Consider the following 20,962-nt stretch of genomic DNA (forward strand, 5'->3'; position numbering starts at 1 on the left):
ACCATACGTTCTGAATATATGCATTTATACCACTGCCATGAGAAGAGAAGTCACTCACCTTGTAATCCAGAATGATAAACGTGCAGGTGAGATCTTAGTTGGATTGCAGAATTAAGGGCCTGAGTGCCTGGATTCTATTAAGTTTCCAGATGGGCCAGATTTTGCTCCGTTTCATTCACCTGCAACAAATGGAGTCATTTGGTTTCCTAAGTAGTCTCTTGTGCATCCAGCCATGTGAACATTATAACATCCATTGGACAGAAATTGTTATTTGCCTTTGCAAAGATAGCCGAATGGGTCCTTTTTAACTGTATCATTGCTCCACTTTCTTATTTCTGGTATAAAGGTCTTTCTATTAGAAATGTACCATCCAGATTCCTTTTTTGTTTGACAGCCTGTTACATATGGCCCGTATGTTATTTAAGTAAGTAAATAATTAATATATTGTACTTGTGATGATTAACTGTTAATCCACCCCCAACACTGGGCTCAAAACTGCATAAAGAGATTGCACTTCATTTTGTTGAGTTTACCACTGATATCATCATCTGGTCAGAAAATTCCTGCCACCCAAATTTTGCAAGTTGACTACTGAAAAGCATAATTGTCTGACAGAGCTTGTGTGTGTGTGTGTGTGTGTGTGTGTGTGTGTGTGTTTGTTTGTTTGTTTTACAGCTGAATCAATCCATCTGGGAAGTCTTGTTGCAGCACAAGGATATATTTTTCCAATCTCTGATCACGTATTGACTTTAAAGGATGATGGAACTTTTTATCGGTTTCAGGTAAGAAATCTGTTTTCTCTACTTGAATTACAGATTGGAGAGGTATGTCTTTCCTTGCTGAAGTCCTCCAATTTCCTCTTTTGTGAAAGAACAAAACAAATAGTGTAAAGTACACTATTGTGTACCTACCTTATCCTGACTCTTGGCTGAATTCTTCCACAGAATTCTTCAACATCACCACAGAACTGTTTGCCTTTTAATGTAACTGATCTAACTTGCTCCAGGTAGTAAGAGCTTTGTATATGTTGTTAACATTTGGGATATTATCATGATAGTCCTGTTAATGTATTCTTTTATCCTAAGATATGTTTTTTTAAAAAAGTCGGAGATGCTGAGAATTGAACCTCAGACTTTCTCAAAGAGAAGTATGTTTTATTAATTTATTTAAATTATTTTATTTTATTTATTCACTGATAATTGCTATTTTTCTTCTTATATTCTAAGCCAGGCTTCATTCCTTTTCCTACACTGTTCATCTAACATCTGACAATTCCAAACTGTGGCAAGAGAGTGCTTGTCAGTTTTGTTTTTGATCAGTATCAATGTTGTTATTAAGTTAATCAGTCACTTCCAATTCTTCATAACAAAATGGACATGATCTCTTGACAAGATTGCCTGTCAAAATAGTTGCATCTTTGAATTTTGGCAAATGTATGCTTTTTATCTTTAGTAACAGAAGGTAACCATCTACTTTTCTAGGGATGTCAACCACTAGATAACAGCAAGAGACACAGAATATATTCCCCAACTCTTGGCTGCCATCTAATATTCATTGAAATTTCTGGTTGTCTTGTTCTCTTCTTAACCTAGATATTTTTTTTTCATTTAAAACTGCATATCTTTGCCTTTCTTCCTAACATGGCTAAATATGGAAGTAGTACGGGTGATACAGTACCAAGGAATATTAATATTCTAGCATTCTAATATATCCAGACTATTTTTTTTTCAGAAGAATCATGGCAGCTTTTTTAAAAAAAATAAAAAATACTGTACTTGGAAAGCAATATTATGATCTTATATACATTTTCTCTAGATCAGGTATTCACATAGCAGGTACAATGGATGAAAAGGTCATTTTGATGATTATTAATGAAATGATTATTTTCATTAATACTTCTCTTTATTAGTATAAAGGAAAGGAAAGACTGGGAAAGACTGTGCCTTGGTGGCGCAGCAGACTAAAGCACTGTTAAGATAACACCAGCTGCCTGCAATTATTGCAAGTTCAAATCTCACCAGGCTCAAGGTTGACTCAGCCTTCCATCCTTTTGAAGGATGAGGACCCGGTTTGTGGGGGCAATAAGCTGACTTTGTATAAAAAAGAACACCGCTTAGGAGGGGGCCGAAAGCCCTACTAAGCAGGTATATACAAAAGTATGAAGGCTATTGCTTAACGCAGTGTAAGCCGCCCTGAGTCTCCGGAAAAGGGCGGCATATAAATCGAACCAATAAATAAATAAATAAATTAAATTAAATTCTAGGATCTTTTTCAGAGAAACCATGGTGATTTTATTTATTTGATTTTATTATTTATTTTATTTTATTTTATTTTATTTTATACTTGATTAGATTTATGTGCTGTCCATCTCATCTAGAGGTGACACTGGGTGACTTACAAACATTAAAACCAGTAGACATTAAAATGATAAAACAATAAATAACAACAATAAAATAAGAACAGTTAAAAGGTGGGGATGAAGGGAGCATGAAGTAAATGGGGGGAGGTAGAAGCTTTTCTTAATTGAATGGTGCACCCCAACTGGCAGATCCAGTTATGGAAGGTCAGTAGGGTACAGATATCACTTGTGGGGGGTGCAGTGTTCCAAAGGGCAGGAGTTATGGCAGAGAAGGCTCTCCTCTTGGACCTCAGCAGCCAAAATTCCTTGACTGACAGGGTCCGCAGCATGTTCCTTCTGCTACCATGGATGGGCAGGTCAATCCCATCCATGGGATTGGTACCCATGGTAGCAGATCTTCAGATAATCCATGCCATGAAGGGCTTTAAAGGTGATAACCAACACCTGGAAACAAATCAGCAGCCAATGCAGTTCATGAAACAGTGGTGTAACATGGGCCCCCCTAGGGGCCCCAAGAACTGAATTTATTTGCCGTTCTTGCTCTACGAAATGAATGAAGCAATAATCCTTTTTAAAAGTGTTGTTGTTGCTTGTGAAAACACTATCACATAGGAAAACAGGAGATACAAAACAAAGTCAAACAAAGGCTTACTACGTCTTTCCTTGATGGGCTTCTTAATTCATCAGAGAAGCTCAAATGGTAGCACTTTTTTTCAATTGCCTTTTTCTAATTTGCATTTCAGCTGGTAGAAAATCTGTTAAAATGTGTTGTGATTTGTAATTGGAATTATATGCATAGGGCTGCAATCATACTGATCCTAACAAGTAGGATGTTTTGGTATAATCCCCTGTTCTCTGGTATTGCATGTGTATCAGAGGTGGATTTCAGCAGGTTCTGACCAGTTCTGGAGAACCAGTAGCAGAAATTTTGAGTAGTTCGGAGAACCGGTAGTAAAAATTCTGACTGGCCCCACCCCCATCTATTCTCTGCCTCCCGAGTCCCAGCTGATCGGGAGGAAATGGGGGTTTTGCAGTAATCTTCCCCTGGATTGGAAGGGAATGGCGATTTTACAGTATCCTGGAGTGGGGTGGGAATAGAGATTTTACAGTATCCTTCCCCTGCCATGCCCACCAAGCCATGCCCACTAAGCCATGCCACGCCTACCAAGCCACACCCACAGAACTGGTAGTAAAAAGATTTGAAACCCACCACTGATGTGTATGGGCAATCACACCTATACACAATTATTTTGAGTTTCTTTATTTCAAAACATATGCATTAAAATAATTAAGAAGAGTTTGTTTATTTCATTGAAACGTAAGCTGCCTAAATACCTGAAGGAGAATACCTACATCTTTATGATAAATGTTTTATTTTCTGTTTTTCAGGCTCCATACTTCTGGCCTTCAAATTGTTGGGAACCAGAAAACACAGACTATGGTGAGACTCTTTAGTGCATCTTTTGAAATGCCACTTGTATAAACCCCTTGTCTCCAATAATCATTTTCCTCCAAAAGAAATTATAGAATAATATAATTGTAGAATATTATGCTGACTGATAATCCAAGGAGTTGTAATGCCAATTACATATTGGAGAATGCTACTATATTAGTTTCAGGATGTGAAAGTCAATAGTTGCCAGCATTTGCACATGTGGTGAGCAGGAATAATGCAGGCAGAACATATAAAAGGATTTTCTTTGAGGCTGCAATCCACCCTCTGTCCTTCCATTTTTAAACAACAGCCTACTTGACTTGAAGAAGAGAAGGCCTTGTTATATGCTGGACTTGAGCTATCTGATAGCTGTGCCCTGGGAGTATTTGCCATTCACCTACTAGCTGATGGCTGAGAGGGCTGCACTTAAGGGGTTTTTGCTCCTTTAGGGAATTGTAAAGACTAGGGATTTGGCTTCTAGAAGAATGGGTGAAGACTGAGAATCATGAAGTGTGACTATGAGCTTAAGTTGGCCTTGACTGGTGAGAGTTGAATTAAAGAACAGTGGCCCAAGGTGTGAGATGGACTTCATCATTGAAACATTTTCCATCATTTTGATGTATGGGCTGGATTAGGGATTTTCGCAGCTCCCTGTGGAATTTTAGTTATATTCCACTGCCCCCTCGCAGTTTTAAAATATCTGTAGAAAGTGAGGGATGTCCATAATTTGGAGATGCAGAGGAGACAGAGAGAAGACATTGGGGATAAAATCTAGATGGCTGTAAGTAATCACCCTCTCAGTTTTCATTTCCCCATTTCAAATGCTGGTTGCTTTGAGGCAAGCATCCTACCTGTGGAACTTAATGCAAATGCTAGCTCAATTCACCCTAAGACTTCATGGATGGAAAAGCAACCTGCAGATTTGCAAAGTCCTTCAAGGAAAAAAAATGACAACTTGATACTGATATGAATGATGTTTTTCATAAAATATTTATCAATCAAATTCATATAACCACACATCTCACCAAAGGTGGGCAGTGAATGAGAATCAATACATAAAATAATAAATCAAAACAAAAAATGTACAATATAAAAGCTTTATTAATAAGTGAAAATATAATCCATAGGAGGGGGAGGATAAAAATAGCCACCTCAGCAATGGTACCATCTGAGTAATTCCCCATCACCTAGGAACCCAAGGCTGTCAACATAGCTAAGACTTGAGAACTATATCAAGACTGATACACACTGCATCACAACCTAATTGTATAAAAGGACTTTCAATTTATGAGACCTAAGAAAAAGAACAAGACATTTATGACTGTTTAGCTGGAGCCCTGGTGGCGCAGCAGACTAAAGCACTGTTATTAACTGTTATTAACATCAGCTGCCTGAAATCACTGCAAGTTCAAATCTCACCAGGCTCAAGGTTGACTCAGCCCTCCATCCTTTCTAAGGTAGGTAAAATGAGGACCCGGTTTGTGGGGGCAATAAGCTGACTTTGTATAAATATACAAAAGTATGACGGCTATTGCTTAATGCATTGTAAGCCGCCCTGAGTCTTCGGAGAAGGGCGGTATATAAATCAAATTAAAAAAAAATATGCTTTTAACTTTTTTTTAACTTTTATTAGATTTGTATACCTCCCTTCTCCCGAAGGACTCAAGGCAGTGTACAGCCATATTAAAACACATATAATTTACAAAATTTTAAAAAAACCATTAAAATCGAATATACAAAAAATTTGGCCCACAAATTAAAACTAACATACACCCATTTAAAATTCATATTCATGTTAGGCCAGCCCGGCTTGTTGAAATAAGAGGGTCTTCAGGGCACGGCGAAAGGTGCGCAGGTCGGGGATCATACGTATATCTAGGGGCAGCTCATTCCAGAGGGCTGGTGCCCCCACAGAGAAGGCTCTCCCTCTGGGTGTCACCAGTCGACATTGTTTGGCCGACGGCACCCTGAGGAGCCCCTCTCTGTGGGAGCGAGTTGGCCGATGGGAGATGGTGCTGTCTGGACTTCTATCCCCTTGGCTTACTCAAGCAAGCAAAGGGGGAATGGTTTGGAGATTTCCAAAGACCAGTAAACATATTTTTTTCTTGATGGAATCGTATCTTTGGATTTTAAGAAAGTGGTCTGTCCATCTCTGAAGAAATCCTCCCTGCATTCAGAAATTTTCTTTACTACCATCCTGTCCAAAGCACCTCTTTTGCAGCCAAGGTACATCTTATATTATTGTGGAAACAACAGTATTGATTGTCAATTAGCTACTGAACCTGTTCATTTGACTCTTGATATAATGCCCTAAACAACTGGAGGCCATAATACCTGACAGATGGTTATTAGCTAAACCAGGCTAATTATTGCCTCAGGGTGTTTAGTCTTATAAATTGTATTCTGGGGTTGAGGTGGGAGCTAAATTCTCTGTGCCTTACCTAGAATCATGCTGGAAAAATTGCCGGAGGAATTTCTTCTATGTGCCAATTAAAAAAAAAACCCAGAATACCATGTTGTCAATATTTGCTAAGAGGCCTTCTCAACAGTGGCACCTTCATTCTGACATGCTGCCCTTTCTGAAAATCATGAACACATTTCAAAATAGCTCACATAGAAGACCCACCATTTAACCCAGACCTTCACAAATATATTAAATAAGATTTGATATCATACCTTATATTTTCAGCTAGTAGTGTGTTATTTCATTTAAAGTATCTGAGTTTTATTGTCTTTTTATACAATGTTTCTGCTTAGAATGATAACATGGACAGTATGGAGAAAAGTTTCATAAGTATTGTCCTTTATTTCTCTCTCCATGCATTCATCAGAGCTCAGGACAGGACCTTATAAGCATATAACACACACATATATAAGTTATATGCTTATAAGGTCCTGTCCTGAGCTCTGATGAATGCATGGAGAGAGAAATAAAGGACAATACTTATGAAACTTTTCTCCATACTGTCCATGCTATCATTGTTTAGTCTGCCTTGTTTAGTGACTTGTTTGCAGTTGCACTGGTGATGAAATGTAACTTTGTGATCAATCCTCACATCTGCAACCTTCGCAGGTCTGTAAAGCAAAGGAAAACTGAAGTAAGATCCTAAGGACAGTCACAGTTTTGCTTAGTGACCACCTCACTTAACAATTTAGTTGCCAGTCCCAAATGTGGTCACTAAACAAGTGGGCATATGAAACAGAGTGAGTGGAGACAACCTTAGGCTGCAGGATTGCATGTTGTCATTAAATTAATTGATTTGTGTTCCTTGGGGTCCTTTTTGTATCGTCATCATTTTATTGGGGTGCATATCTCCTAAAAAAACTTAATTGCCACTCATGGCCAACAACAGTTTGCTCATATCTGGTCTAAGGGGCAAATTTTTCTCCCCTGATTTTATTTTATTCTGCACTGCGTGGAAAGAACTTAAGTAAAGAGTTTAATCATTTGCTGCTGGTCTATTACAATTATTTAAATAGTGCAGCACTGCCTACATATATATGTAGTTGATCAATAAACTATTATCTGACCCAAACTAGCAATCTTTATCATAGTAGTAAATGAGAATGGTGCTTCCCTGAGACAGAAGGAGAGAGAAGGAAAACGGGTAGAATAGGTGATAGGATTTATTTATTTTTTTAGCAGAGGCTGAGGTCTGACACTGAGAAAGAAATAACCATGGTTTATGAGCTAATAAACCACAGGTTTTGTATTAAATGGCTGAACGACTTAGTAGTAAAGCATAAAGGGAATGTGTCAGCACAGTTATCTTTAGCTGTCTTTGTGCGTTATTAGTGTCTCTTCTACAGCTCTCCCCTCATACAGAAATGATAAAATCATTTCTTTTTCAGTCAGCCTGGTCCTTGGCGAAGGAAATAAAGTGTACCTGTATTCATAATATGAGAGGTTTGGGAAGTGTTTCTTTTACAGACATTCCTCGATTTACAACTAATTGTGTGGTGACCATTCAAAATTATGATAGACCTTCCTGGGGGGAGGGGGTATGCATGATCCAGATTTGAACACGTTTTGCATTTGATGTGTTCTATTTGTCATAGAATAAATAACCAGGCTTAAAATTATTGTTTATGGGACACATTATGCAAAAACCTAGCTAAGAAAAGAGAAGAGGACGACCAGCAGCAAGGTGGATGGACCTGATTACAGCAGTGAGGGCTATATATTTTAACACTGTTGGAAGGTTTGAAAGACCTGGTTGAAGAGAAATTATCCTGTATTATGACTGTATGACTGTAATTTTGTTGCTTGTATCCTTACAATTTATATTGATATTGTTTCCTGATTGCTTATTTGTGCCCTATGACTATCATTAAGTGTTGTACCTTATGATTCTTGATGAACATATCTTTTATTTTATGTACACTGAGACCATATGCACCAAGACAAATTCCTTGTGTGTCCAATCACACTTGGCCAATAAAAAATTATATTCTATTCTATTCTATCCTGGAGAAAGTCTGTCTATGGCTATGCCCTGCCCTGTTGGCTGGGGAATTCTGGGAGATGGTCCCTACATCTTAAAGTTGCCAAGATTGAGAAACACTGATCTATGTGATCACTAAGAATTGATGTTCCATATTTACTTCTGAATAGCCATGGGCAGTGGTGGGATTCAACCAGTTCGCACCACTTCGGGAGAACCGGTTGTTAACTTTCTGACCAGTTCTGAACTGGTTGTTGGAAGAAATCATTGGGGCAAAGAACTGGTTGTTAAATTACTTGAATCCCACCACTAGCCATGGGGGGGGGGGGAAAAGCTTTTGCACAACTTCATATTGTATGCTAATTCTGTACCTTTTCCTGCTCTGGAAAGCAATTCACATGGTCATTTATGGAATCACCACTGGCTGCATCTCTGGGATTTTGCTTGTTGGAAGTCAGCAGGAAGCTGTGAGCTTAATGACCAGTCGTTCTCACTTAATGACAGCAATAGGGACTGCTGGGATTGCTGTCGCTAAGCAATGCGGTTATCTGATATTGCGCTTTACAGTCACATAATTTTGGTAATTGGAACTAGAATGTCCATTCCTTAGTTAACTGCATGTATCAAATTGATAGAAACCGAAGGTATCCTCTTCAATTAGAGAAATGTGCAGTTTTCTCAATGTTGCATCTATATGTATGAGAATGCCATTGTCTTAATAGAAATAGTTCTTTCATAAGGATTTGTTTGATTCTTTCTTCCTCTTTTCTTTCCTCTTTCTCTCTCTCCTCCTCCTCTTCCTTCTTCACATATCTTTAATGGTCGTTTGTTTATTTTGTTGTCGTTTGTTTTTCTCTATAGCCATCTATCTTTGCAAGAGGACCATGCAGAATAAAGCTAGACTGGAACTGGCAGATTATGAAGCAGTGGGTATATTGATTTTATAGTTCCAAAGTGTGATATCCTCAAAACTGAATGTCATCTGATGTTACATGGGGAACATTGTTGTCTAAAAGGACTGCTATTAGATTTTATTTATCCAGAAATTATATAGATGTAGGGGCCATATCAGAAAGAAACATGTTTTCCTTTTGACTTAGCTTTGAAGGAGGTAGGCGTATGTTTTAGTTATATTATGCCAGGGAGTTTAAGGGAGTTTACATGGAAGTCTACCCCTAATTTTATTCCTGCACAACAATCCCTATGGAAGATGGGGAGGGGATGGGAAGAGTAAAAAAAATCAGTCAGTTCTGTGGTTGAATATGGACTTGAACTTGGGTATTTTGCTGTAAGCAAGTGCCATGGCTTTTTACAACCCCGAATAATTTTTTAAGAGTCAGTTTTTTTCCTGAAATTTGACCTCTCTTAATTTCCACTTCATTCCCCTTTAAAAATGGGCCCATTGAAGAAAAAAAAATATCACTGTTATTTCCTATAAACTAGGCTCAACGAACAGTTTTTTAAGGTACTCAGGATGTTTCCATATAGATAACTCCGGTTCTTTTACCGATTTCCACAAGATCTGGGGAAAATAATGTGCACTAAATGATTTTAAGTTTTCTTTATTGGAGTGAGTAGTTCTATAATACTGCTTCAAAGGACTAAAGCATTATCAGAGTATAATGCTATATTTTTAATGCTACTTAAAATTAAAAAAATTAAACTATTCAGTTGCTGCTTGCTAAATGCTAGGAACTCTAAGAGTCCATTCTGCCCATTTTGCATTACATAAAAATGTACCGTATTTTTCGGACTATAAGACGCACCGGTGTATAAGACGCACCAAGATTTCGAAGAGGTAAGTAAAAAAAGGGGGGTTGCCCTTCCCGGCCCCCAGGAGCACTCTGCGGGCCTCCCAAACCCTCTGTGTGCCCCATTTTTTGCCCATTTTTGCAAAAAGCGGGGTGCGCAAAGGGTTTGGGAGGTCTGCAGAGTCCTCCTGGGGGCTGGGGGAGGGCAAAAACACCCCCGTTTTTGCAAAAAATGGGAGAAAAAACGGGCTCATTTTGCAAAAATAGGATGAGCGGGGCAGGGCTTCAGGAGGCCAAAAATGGTTGTATTCGGTGTTTAAGAAACACCAACATTTCCACCCTCTTTTGGGGGGGAGGAAGTGCATCTTATACTCCAAAAAATACGGTATATGTATAATGTAATATAGTTTTCATGGAGTATAATTATATTATTCAGTGTTGATTCAAGTGTATATGATGACTATAGACCACATTGACTGTTGGCATCACCTCCTACCAATACAAAAATTTGGAAATAGTTGGAAAGAGGAGAAGCCTTAGTGGTCCCTATGTTATGGTTCACTAGACCAGTGCCTACTTGGCCTTAGCCAAAGCCACTCATGATTATATTAATTATATTATATATAATTCTATACACCATTGTAATGTATAAGCCTACTCAGCACATAAAGGTTATTAGATAGATTCAAAACATGGTTATTAATTGCACTGACACTTCTTTTAAGGTAGTCATTCATACTTCAAATATTTCTCTATATCTGCAGCATAGGATGCATTATTTCCACAGTGCATTTACTGTAAAGTTAGAGACAATATCATTCTTGGTGACTGCAACTAACGTGGTTTGTCATGGCAAAAGGTTATGGTCCAAGTTGGTGCTTTCCAGATGAGTTAGGCCATAAATCTCTCTAGATGAGAAGATGGGGGTTGTAGAATCCATACAACACCCATCCGGGGAAGGCTCAGATAGTCTTGCTCTATTCCCAAATAGTGACTGCTGAATCAGATTCAGTGTCTCTAAACCGGGAGTGATGTTTTGAGTCAACACCATCACCCCTCCAATCCAATCTCTCTCCTCAATACTTGTTTGCTTCCAAGTAATCTGTACTTAAACCATATCTGAACCTCCTTTTAAATGTAAAATAATTAAGATGGAGAACAACCAATAACACAGATGGCAATATCCATTAATCTTCAAACACCCTACAGAAAAACTCTATTTTAACTAATTTCCAGAAGAGTGTCTCAAAGGGAGTTGATCTAGGTTCCAAAGGGAGCTTTTTCCGAAGTACAAAAGTCATTATCAAGAAATTCTCCTGGCTCAACTCCATCACCTCAAGAAAATTGGCCACCGCTCACAGTTTCTACTGGGGTAACCGTATTGGATGAGTTTACTATACTCTGATTGGCGAAGGCAGTCGTGCATCTACCTCTGTTTGCCGGCAATAACCTTTATAGGTTGAAACCTGCACTTCAAATTGCACCCAGAAACCTACTAGCAGTTAAACCTTGTAAAAAATGCTTATCCTGATGAGCACCAACCGGTAAGTGGGCTCCAGGTCCTAGTCCTCACAGCCATTCCAGAAGAATACTGTGGTTGAAGGTATGACAGCCAGGCAAAAGGATCAAGAGGAGTATCCTATGCCATCCATGTCCTAACAGAAGTAATCAACCAATGCTACCTTAGATCCCGTGGCTAGCCCTAAACCCTGGCTGAAAGAGATACAGTAATCTGTTTCTTCTAGGGGACTCCAGAGCTAAATTCCTACCAAACTTGAAAATTTTCAGTTGACTTTAAAAAAGGGGGTGAGGTTGGATACTGAGTTAATTGTTGTCAAAAACAATTACATCCATGGAGAGGCTTTTAAGGAGGGGCTATATTACAGCTCCTTCAAAACTACAGATATCAACTTCTTCTGTAGCAAGGCTTCATGAATTCAGCCTGGCATGCACCCTCCAGTCCCAATCAGAAGAGGTGTGGGTCTAATCCATAGATGGCAGGGGTCATGCCAGAGAGTGCCCTATCCATTTCATCAGGGTCAATGGACCGAATAAAGCCCCAGATAACATGGCCAGACATTGGAGTCATTACATCAGATACCAATGTGGAATTTTCAAGTGAATCTGAGCAATTTTGATAACAAAATGATTATAGTGACCAGATAGTCCTCATGCTGTGTATATTAATCATAGGCTTTTCAACAACTGGCCCAAAGATCTCAGTGCAGTCTCCCGTCATCATTTCCAAATTATCTGGGGCCTTCTAAGCAGTATTTCAACCTTTAGAATCGAAATTATCCAGATTCTTTTGTTTTCCTATGCCTACAATTTAAGAGCCTAAAAATAAAGGAAGACCACACTGAGCACTAATATTCTTCACCTGTTTTCTCCTCTTGGGATTGTGACAACATATCTTCATCTGGATTTTGGAAATTTATAGCAACAGAAAATAACTCCTCGGATACTGAAAAATCTGTGGCTTTTTAACTCACCTAGTGCCTGTTAAATGCAGTGGTGACTGATGCTTGCACAGCTTGACATGCATAGAGGTTTAAATTTTATATTCCTTCCCACAACCTGGACAGAATTGCCAGTTGTTTTGAAATCAGCCATCCATTGTATATGGACAGTTTTGCACACCACATTGTAATTTTCTGAGTGTTTTTATTCTTGTACCTGTCTACCATCGTTATTTCCACACCATCAGCTAGTGAATTATGCAACTATAATCATGAACGTTCTCGACAAATCAACAAAAGCCTTATTCAGCATCCACAGTCACATTATGGCATATCCACAAAGGAGACAGAGCACTAAATTCAGTTCTCTTGCAAGTATTAAAGAGTCGGACTCATTAATTAACATTGGCTAATTAGATCTTTTCCCCACCTCCACTCCAAACTGATTGCTCACATAACGAAGAACCCTATCTGTACTGGTCTGAGTAAGTGCAGAGAAGAATGCCGTATCCGTTTCACTATGGATTGTGTTTTCAGAACACAAAAAAGCTCCTTTTTAAAACATTGATTCCTATGGCTGGAATGGAACTGGTTTTGCTTCTTTCTGTGCCACATCCTTCCTCTCTCATGTGTTAACTTTTGCTTAACATTTGTGTGTTAATTTATTGCATCTCCATGTGAGTCATTTCAAAAGTATTATGCAGTAGACAGTGGATTTCACATTTTAATATTTAAGGTCTTGCTTCAGGTTGTTGAGCACCTGGATTCTTGTGGGGAATTGTACTAGCCTAAAATCTTCCTGCCAATAATTCAAAGCATCCAGTTTACACACTTTACACATAATGGATTTGTACCTTGAAAGATAAATTCAATATTTCGCTATCCTACTGTGATGCCTGAATCAATTATTTTTACTCACCCCAGTCAACATATCACATTAGATAAGAGACTTCTGTTAAATGATGGTGGTTTATACGTATTGCCATGGCTTAGTTCATTGCAGCAGCAGAGTGTAGCCACCTTCCCCATCCTGAGGCTCTCCAAATGCTTTGCGACCACGTTTTACAGAATTTGCAATACTTTTGAAAGGCACCAAGTATGAGAATGCTAATGTTTAGGAAAGCAATGAGTATTAGAGAAAAGCGTGCACACATAATGATTATACAACATTGGAACAAAGCTTGGCACTTTTCAGATAGGTGCAAATCAGTTGAAAATTATGTACATTTAAAAACCCACTGAAGTTAGTAAGGACTTACTGGAATTCCTGCCATGGAATCAGTGAGACAATAGAGGTACGAGATGCCATTTTCATTATATATAATAATGCATGGGGATCATCCTAAGGATCATAGGAGTTATCTATTGGAGGGGGGGAACCCTAAGAGAATAAAACTGGTTCAAGGTTCAAAAAATCAAGAAATTGTATGAATATGATGTGTGTGTGTGTATGTGTGTGTGTGTGTATATATGTCTTTGGTTATTCGGGTTTTCTCCCGCATAAAATTGGAAGTGTCTTGGCGACGTTTCAACGAAGTCTCGAAACATCCATATATAATGGACGTCTCGAAACCATATATAATTATATATATATATATATATATATATATATATATATATATATATATGTATGTATGTATGTATGTATATATATATATATATATATATATATATATGTATATATGTATATATATATATATATATATATATGTATATATATATATATATATATGTGTATATATATATATATATATATATGTATATATATATATATATATATATATATATATATATATATATATATATATATATATATATATATACATACATACATACACACACACACACACACACACACACCATTAATTTATTCTCTTGCATTCAGTGCAAATTCTTTTCTTGGCATTTTCCCCATTACTTTAATTTTCAAGTTTAATATGATCTAGATAATAACCCGATTTCCTAATGGTGAATCTTTTGATTGTTCGCTCTCCTTACCCTTGTGTTGTTGTCCTTGTTTTGTTGTTGTTGTTGTCCTGTCCTCTTAGGAGAACTTAGCAAGACTACAGAGAGCTTTTGCCAGAAAGTGGGAATTCATCTTTATGCAAGCTGAAGCACAAGTCAAGTAGGTGTTTGCAGTAAATCAACTCAAATGATTGAAAATTGTGGTGATGCTGAATACATTGTAATGATGTATTGAAATATACTATTTCAAGCTTATATTTTAAGATTAAATTGCCCTCCCACAACTGAATGTATTTCTATAGTTTACACTCCACTTGGTATTAGAAATTTTTTTAATCTCTTTGCCACCCAAGCAACCTCATTCATCACCCCCACTTCCTCCAATCCCTTATGTTGAGAAATCATTGAGAAGAAACAGCCCCACCTTGGCTGGCATATCAGAGAGGAAAGAAATCTGAACTCGAGACCTGAACACAGCATGACTTCATGATGTTAATGGCTGCACAATAGCATACATTAAATTTTACTTGGCACTGTTGGCAATAAGTTAAGCACGGAATAAGCATGGAATATAGGTAGTCCTTGACTTACGACCATAATTGGAAATGGAAAATTTGTTATTAAGTTGTGCCATCATTAAGAGAAGCATCACATGACTCTACCTGATTTTACAACCTTTTTTCCATGGCCATTAAGCAAAACCTCATAAGACCAAAACTTGAGACCTCCCGCTGGCTTCCCCACTGACGTTGCTTGTTCAAAAATAGCTGGTAAGATTGCAAATGACAATCAGGTGACTCTGGGATACTGCAACCATCATAAATACCTCCCAGTTGCCAAGCACCCAAATTGCAATCAGGTAACCATAGCAATGTTACAATGGTCATAAGTGCACAGACTACAAAATATTACCCATGTTACAAAAAAAAAAAAAAAAAAGGAAATACTGTTGAAATACTGAGAGGCATGTGGGATCATATCAAACCCATTCTCTGCCCTGAAAAATATGTATTTGGGCTTTGAATATCATTTTGCCAATTAAAATTGGAATCTTCTCTTTACTTCGCTAAACTTTTAGTGGCTTAATCCTCTGATTCAGCCATGCAGGACACTAATCACAAGTAAGTGATGTTGCTACGGATTATTTTATTAAAATAAAAGTTAAAAAAGAATTAAATTTAATTTGAGTCTTGCTGTCCTCAATACAGTTTATTTTTAGAAATAAATATAAATGTTTATAAAGCAATAACATGGGAACACTGTGTGCCCATGTGCACACCCATGTGGCATGTTTCCTGTGTTCGTAATTCATTCCATGGCCTTTCTGCTCTGACAGGTTTTCCCACTACTACCCACTGGGCATCCCTAAAGCCTCAGGCAATATTAAATGAGCTGTATTAATCAATGTCAACCACATGGATAAGAGTGGATGCTGATTGTTAAACTCTTTCTGCTAAAGCTATTCGATTTATGGACCTAATTTTAAGTTGGTTTAACTGTTGTGGCCATCACATAGTCTGTAATTCCTTTCCAGACGTTGTCACCATTTTGGGGGGAAGGGTTGGCAACAATCCTTAGTTCATATCCACCTTTGATTGCTATAACAAGTATAATATAGAGACAGTAAAACTATATGGTCACTTGGTTGAATTGGGCAGCTACAGAAATGGAGTAAATAATTTACCGGTAAATAAATAAAACTTAGCCCTAGCTCAGGGGTGGGCAACTATGGCCCTTTTGTGACTTGTGGACTTCAACTCCCAGAATTCCTGAGCCAGCCATGTTAGCTCAGGAATTCTGGGAATTGAACTCCACAAGTCATAAAAGGTTGCAACAATAGCGAAAAAGTAACTTTGCAACCAGTCCTCACATTTATGACCTTCACGTTTCTGTAAAGCAAAGGAAACTTGAGCATAGTCACAGTTTCATTTAGTGTCCAATTTGCTTAGCAACCAAGTTGCAAGCCCCATTTGTGAAACAAGGACAATCTGTGTTCACATTATATGTTGAGCCAAATAAACCAACCACATTTTAGCCTAGGATCCTGGGCAATCCTGTACAGTAATGCAATTAATTGTAAACTGGACTAATTGCATGTGCAAATACAATATGATGGAGAGAGGGATCTATTTTGAATTGTATAGCATGTTTTTATTAACTAAAAATTCATAATGAATACTAATACCAATTCTCATACAAATCAGGATTGCACCCAAAACTGCTTTTGGTTCTATTTGTTTTTCTTTCTTTTTTTTTTTTTTTTAGAATTGATAGAAAAAAGGATAAGACAGAAAGGAAGATTCTGGATAGTCAAGAAAGAGCTTTCTGGGATGTTCATAGGCCGGTGGTAAGATTCACAGACTTGTTATTCTTTTATAATCAGCTAATTATAAAATATCTGGAGGCACAATGGTGATGTGTCTATATTTTGGGCAATCTTTTCAATCTAATGGCCACCAAGCACAATAGATGTAAGTCAGAATTAGCTGGGGATTCTTCTTCAGCACAACCTAGCAGGACTCTAATTCAGGGGTCCCCAACCCCCCGCCCAGGCCGTGGCCCGCTACCAGGCCACGGCTTGTTTGAAACCAGGTCATGTAAGAGATGGGCAAGCATACATGCACGTGAAGCTCCGTTCGCACGAGCAGAGGGTGCTTGTGCTAGCGTGTGAAGTTCCCCTTGTGCAAGTAGAAGGTGCTTGCAAGCACAAGCAGAGCTTCATGCGCGAGTCCAAGCACCTTTTACTCAAGCACTCTCTGCTTGCGCGATGGCAGCTTCATGCATGAATGCAAGTGCCTGCCACTGTCTGGAGTGTAGCTTTGCACACGAGCTCAAGCACCTCTGCTCACATGCAAAACTCCATTTGTGCAAGTGGAGGGTGCGTGTACCCACCGCTTGCACAAATGTAGTCGTGTGCGATGTGTGATGACCCAGGACAAGGCACAAAGACCACACAGTCAGCTGAGAGTTCAAACTCCCCTTTAATGCTCCAAATTTCCCTGCAAAGCGTCTATGAACCAAGGAATAAACAATGAGTCCACAAAGTAAGGAACAAGATAGTGAGTCCATGAAGTTAAGAACAAGGCACTGAGTCCACAAAGTAAGGAAGAAGCAAGCAGTCCTGCAAACTCCAAATATCTGTACCAGCACACCAAACTCTACCAATTCAGCATTTGTTCCTGACAAATGCACCTCCCCGCAGCATATCCTTAATTCTCAATCCCTAGGTGTGCCTTGTGAAGAGGGGCGGGGCGCTCTTCACCCAAGTCATCGGATCGGCCTGCGCTGTTCCCTCCTTCTCTCCACTCTCCATGCTCAGGGATCAGGAGGGAGCAGTCCTTGCTCATCACCTGAGCTCCATCACTTCTCATGTCCACTGCTTGCCCTCTCTCAGTCATCCTGCCCCCATTCCTCCCTGCTAACAAGCTGTCCCAATCCTGAGGGGCCCTGGGCTGCCTTGGCCTGCTCCTCCCCACAACTTTATTTTATTTTATTTTATTATTCATATTTCTATGCCGCCCACTCTCCGAGGACTCTGGGTGGCTTACACCAAAGACAGTTTACTAAATAGCATATTGCCCCCAACAATCTGGGTCCTCATTTTACCCACCTTGGAAGGATGGAAGGCTGAGTCAACCTTGAGCCGGTGAGATTTGATCTGCTGATCTGCTGAACTAGCAGTCAGCTGAAGTAGCTGCAGTACTGCACTCTAACCACTGTGCCACCTCGGCTCTTTTGCAGTGTCTTCGCAGGTCTGTAAGGCAAAAGAAAGATGAAGTAAGATAATAAGCGCATTTCACTTAGCGACTACATCACTTAATGATTGAGTTGCTGATCCCAATTGTGGTTGCTAAATGAAGACTACTTGTATAGGTTAACTGAATAATTGCTTTACAATCATCTAGGTAAGGAAGTAGAGAATGTCGTATTTGGAAGTGAAGACACCTGCTTATCTGGCACAGAGGACCACAATACGTAGGCATTGATTTATGAAAGGCACAGATACCAAGCAAATTACACATAGCCATCAATTGATCAAAGTCACAGATTCCCTGTACATTATTAGCCCTTCATATTACTTACTATAACAGGGTGACTCTAGTTGTTTTCTAAACATGGGAAAATCTAAATGAGTTTGTTATCTTTATGTAAGTTCATCAGCATGATATACTTTTCAAAGCTTCCTTTAGAAAAAGGGGAAATGTTTCATAGTAAAGCATATGAGTTTTGCAAGTGTTATGAAGATTGCAATTTGATCTTGCTTATGTATGAAGCAAGAAGAATGCTGTATTGCAAAGCAAAAGGTTTCATTTACATTCATAAAAGGTCAATTTAATTGCCAGAGCCTTCTATGCAGTTCACCAAGTTTATTTGGTATATTCTTTAATATTACTGCATTCCATTCTTTGCTATGTACTTTGCAATATACTTTTAAAACTAGATTGCAAAAGGAAAGAACACCTAATTTTGATAAAAGGCCAAATCTCAATATATATTCGTACTTGCTATAAATGTTGGATTTCGCTTAAAATAGCAGTTCCAGGATGAGAAAAACAAATGTGGACTAAGTAAGTTATTTGATGCTGAAAATAGACAAATTAAAAATATTTGATGCTGAAAATAGTCTAATTAAGTATATTCTTCCACTATTGATCCTCCTTTCTATGAGTACATAATGTTTGACTATCCTGTTCTTTGTTATTGAAGTGATCATGTAGTTTGATTGTTTCTTTGATAGAGCAATAAAAACATAAATCAATAAAATATGAACTGAAACTGCAACTGTTGGTTACCATCAAATTGAGCAATGCTGTGCAAGCTGGAAAGAAGTCCTATTTATTCTCAAGGAATCAATTATTTTTTTGTCCATGTTTCCTTCACAGAAATGATAGAAACCATGAGTGAATATCTAAGATGTTATTTACTGAACTATGATTTATGTAGGCTACCATATTTCAGCTGCCCAATTCTAGATGATCTTTAGAAGATAGCAAAATGAACTAGTAGTTCTCTGAATTTTGCAAACTATGGTGGCCCTAATAAGCCCCAGTTTGTTCAGAAAGCAAAAAAATAAATGATGAAGGCTTAGCCCAGTATATGAACCTTGCTATTATATAAAAGTGCAGTTCAAACAAGTACTTTATCTCCAAAAATTGAGTGGAGAAGTCAAATGATTATGATCTCTGTAGCCCTGAATTTTAGCAAAGTGCACCCAGTGACAATATATGTCCCCCAAATAGAAAATAGATAAACCCACTCTTCCATTGAACTAAGCCTCATTGAAAGCTAATTTGTGCTGAATTAGCCTGCTGTGATTTCTAAATGAGCTTCCAAATGTTAGATTAAAAATGCAATTCTAATTGCACCATAAGTCAGAGTTTGAAACCATTGGTCTGTAGAAAATGAAAGGCAGTCTAAACATTAAACAAAATTAATGTTTTTGTATGTGGGTTTTTTTCCTAGCCGGGCTGTGTGAATACAACAGAGATGGACATCAGGAAGTGTCGGCGAATGAAGAATCCACAGAGGGTCAAAAAGGCAAGCTCTTCTTCTCTTCTCCAAAGAACCTATAAAACACGCTAGATGAGATTTTCATGGGATACATTTAGTGCTGATCTCTATTAAGACGTTGACATCAGCCTAAGTGAAAAATAACCTCAGTTCAGGCAAATGTTTCTGTAAAGTTTCCATTATACATTATACAAAGGCTTTTGAGATAAACCTAATCTCTTTATGTATCCTCGATTACATCTTTAAAAAATGAATAATTGTATTCAGTTCAAATATTATATATAATATCCAATTCAAATCTCCATTTTTAACATTCATAGGTATACACTTTTATAATTGTAGTAATTGAAGTTGGTAAAGGAAAAAGTTTAGACTGTAATTTTATTCTGTACTTTACTGTGCTGAAAAAAGTTTGAAGTCCATTATTAGCCTACTAAAATTTCTGTTTAAATATAAACATGTATATCTGTTTTATGCAGAAAATAATGGATATATATTCATGATAACGGATATATATTCATGGTAGCAGTTTATATTTATATTGGTTATCCAGTCCCATTCTAGTCAATAGGATATAAGGAGTTTAGAAAGAACTACCAGTTTAGGTTACACAGATCCTGGTAATCATGAAGTAGCAAACAAAGAATTAGAGTTTTGAACCAGATCTTTGCAGTCCGAATCGACTAACCCTAGCTTTAAATCATCTGTTTTAGCAGCATGAGTTTTACCTGCGGCTGCTAGGTGTTTCATCACGTGGAGATTCAGCTTCCACCAACACTCCATCATATTAAAGAGAAGAAAGATACAAATATTTCTCTTTTCTTGTTATTTTTACTGGTGGGCATTAAGGGAAAGGCAGACACGAAAGTAAGAAGAAATGTGGGTTCTCTGCCTAAAACTGCTACAGGGTTTCCCCCAAAAAAATTACTTAACAGAATAAATTATTGAAAAGGAAAAGGAAAGGAGTTCCTGTGGATTTTACTCCAGTAGTTCTATAAAGATTCTCAATCATCCAGGTCATGGTTGTCCCAAAGATG

The 20,962-nt window shown here is 38.0% G+C and overlaps 1 protein-coding gene across 4 annotated transcripts in view; it reads left to right on the forward strand.

Moving 5' to 3' along the window:
- RGS6 (regulator of G protein signaling 6) overlaps positions 1–20,962 on the forward strand; it is a 251,597-nt gene that overhangs the window by 170,479 nt on the left and 60,156 nt on the right. For all 4 annotated transcript variants that reach the window (XM_070939549.1, XM_070939559.1, XM_070939566.1 and 1 more), the window contains 6 exons: positions 676–782; positions 3,749–3,800; positions 9,101–9,165; positions 14,498–14,574; positions 16,680–16,761; positions 19,878–19,952. In XM_070939549.1, the coding sequence (XP_070795650.1) occupies positions 676–782; positions 3,749–3,800; positions 9,101–9,165; positions 14,498–14,574; positions 16,680–16,761; positions 19,878–19,952 (458 nt within the window). The remainder of the gene's footprint in view (positions 1–675; positions 783–3,748; positions 3,801–9,100; positions 9,166–14,497; positions 14,575–16,679; positions 16,762–19,877; positions 19,953–20,962) is intronic.

Source organism: Pituophis catenifer, unplaced genomic scaffold (genome assembly GCF_029215685.1).
Source record: "Pituophis catenifer annectens isolate HBS135680 unplaced genomic scaffold, rPitCat1.0.hap2 SCAF_1, whole genome shotgun sequence".
NCBI lineage: Eukaryota > Metazoa > Chordata > Lepidosauria > Squamata > Colubridae > Pituophis > Pituophis catenifer.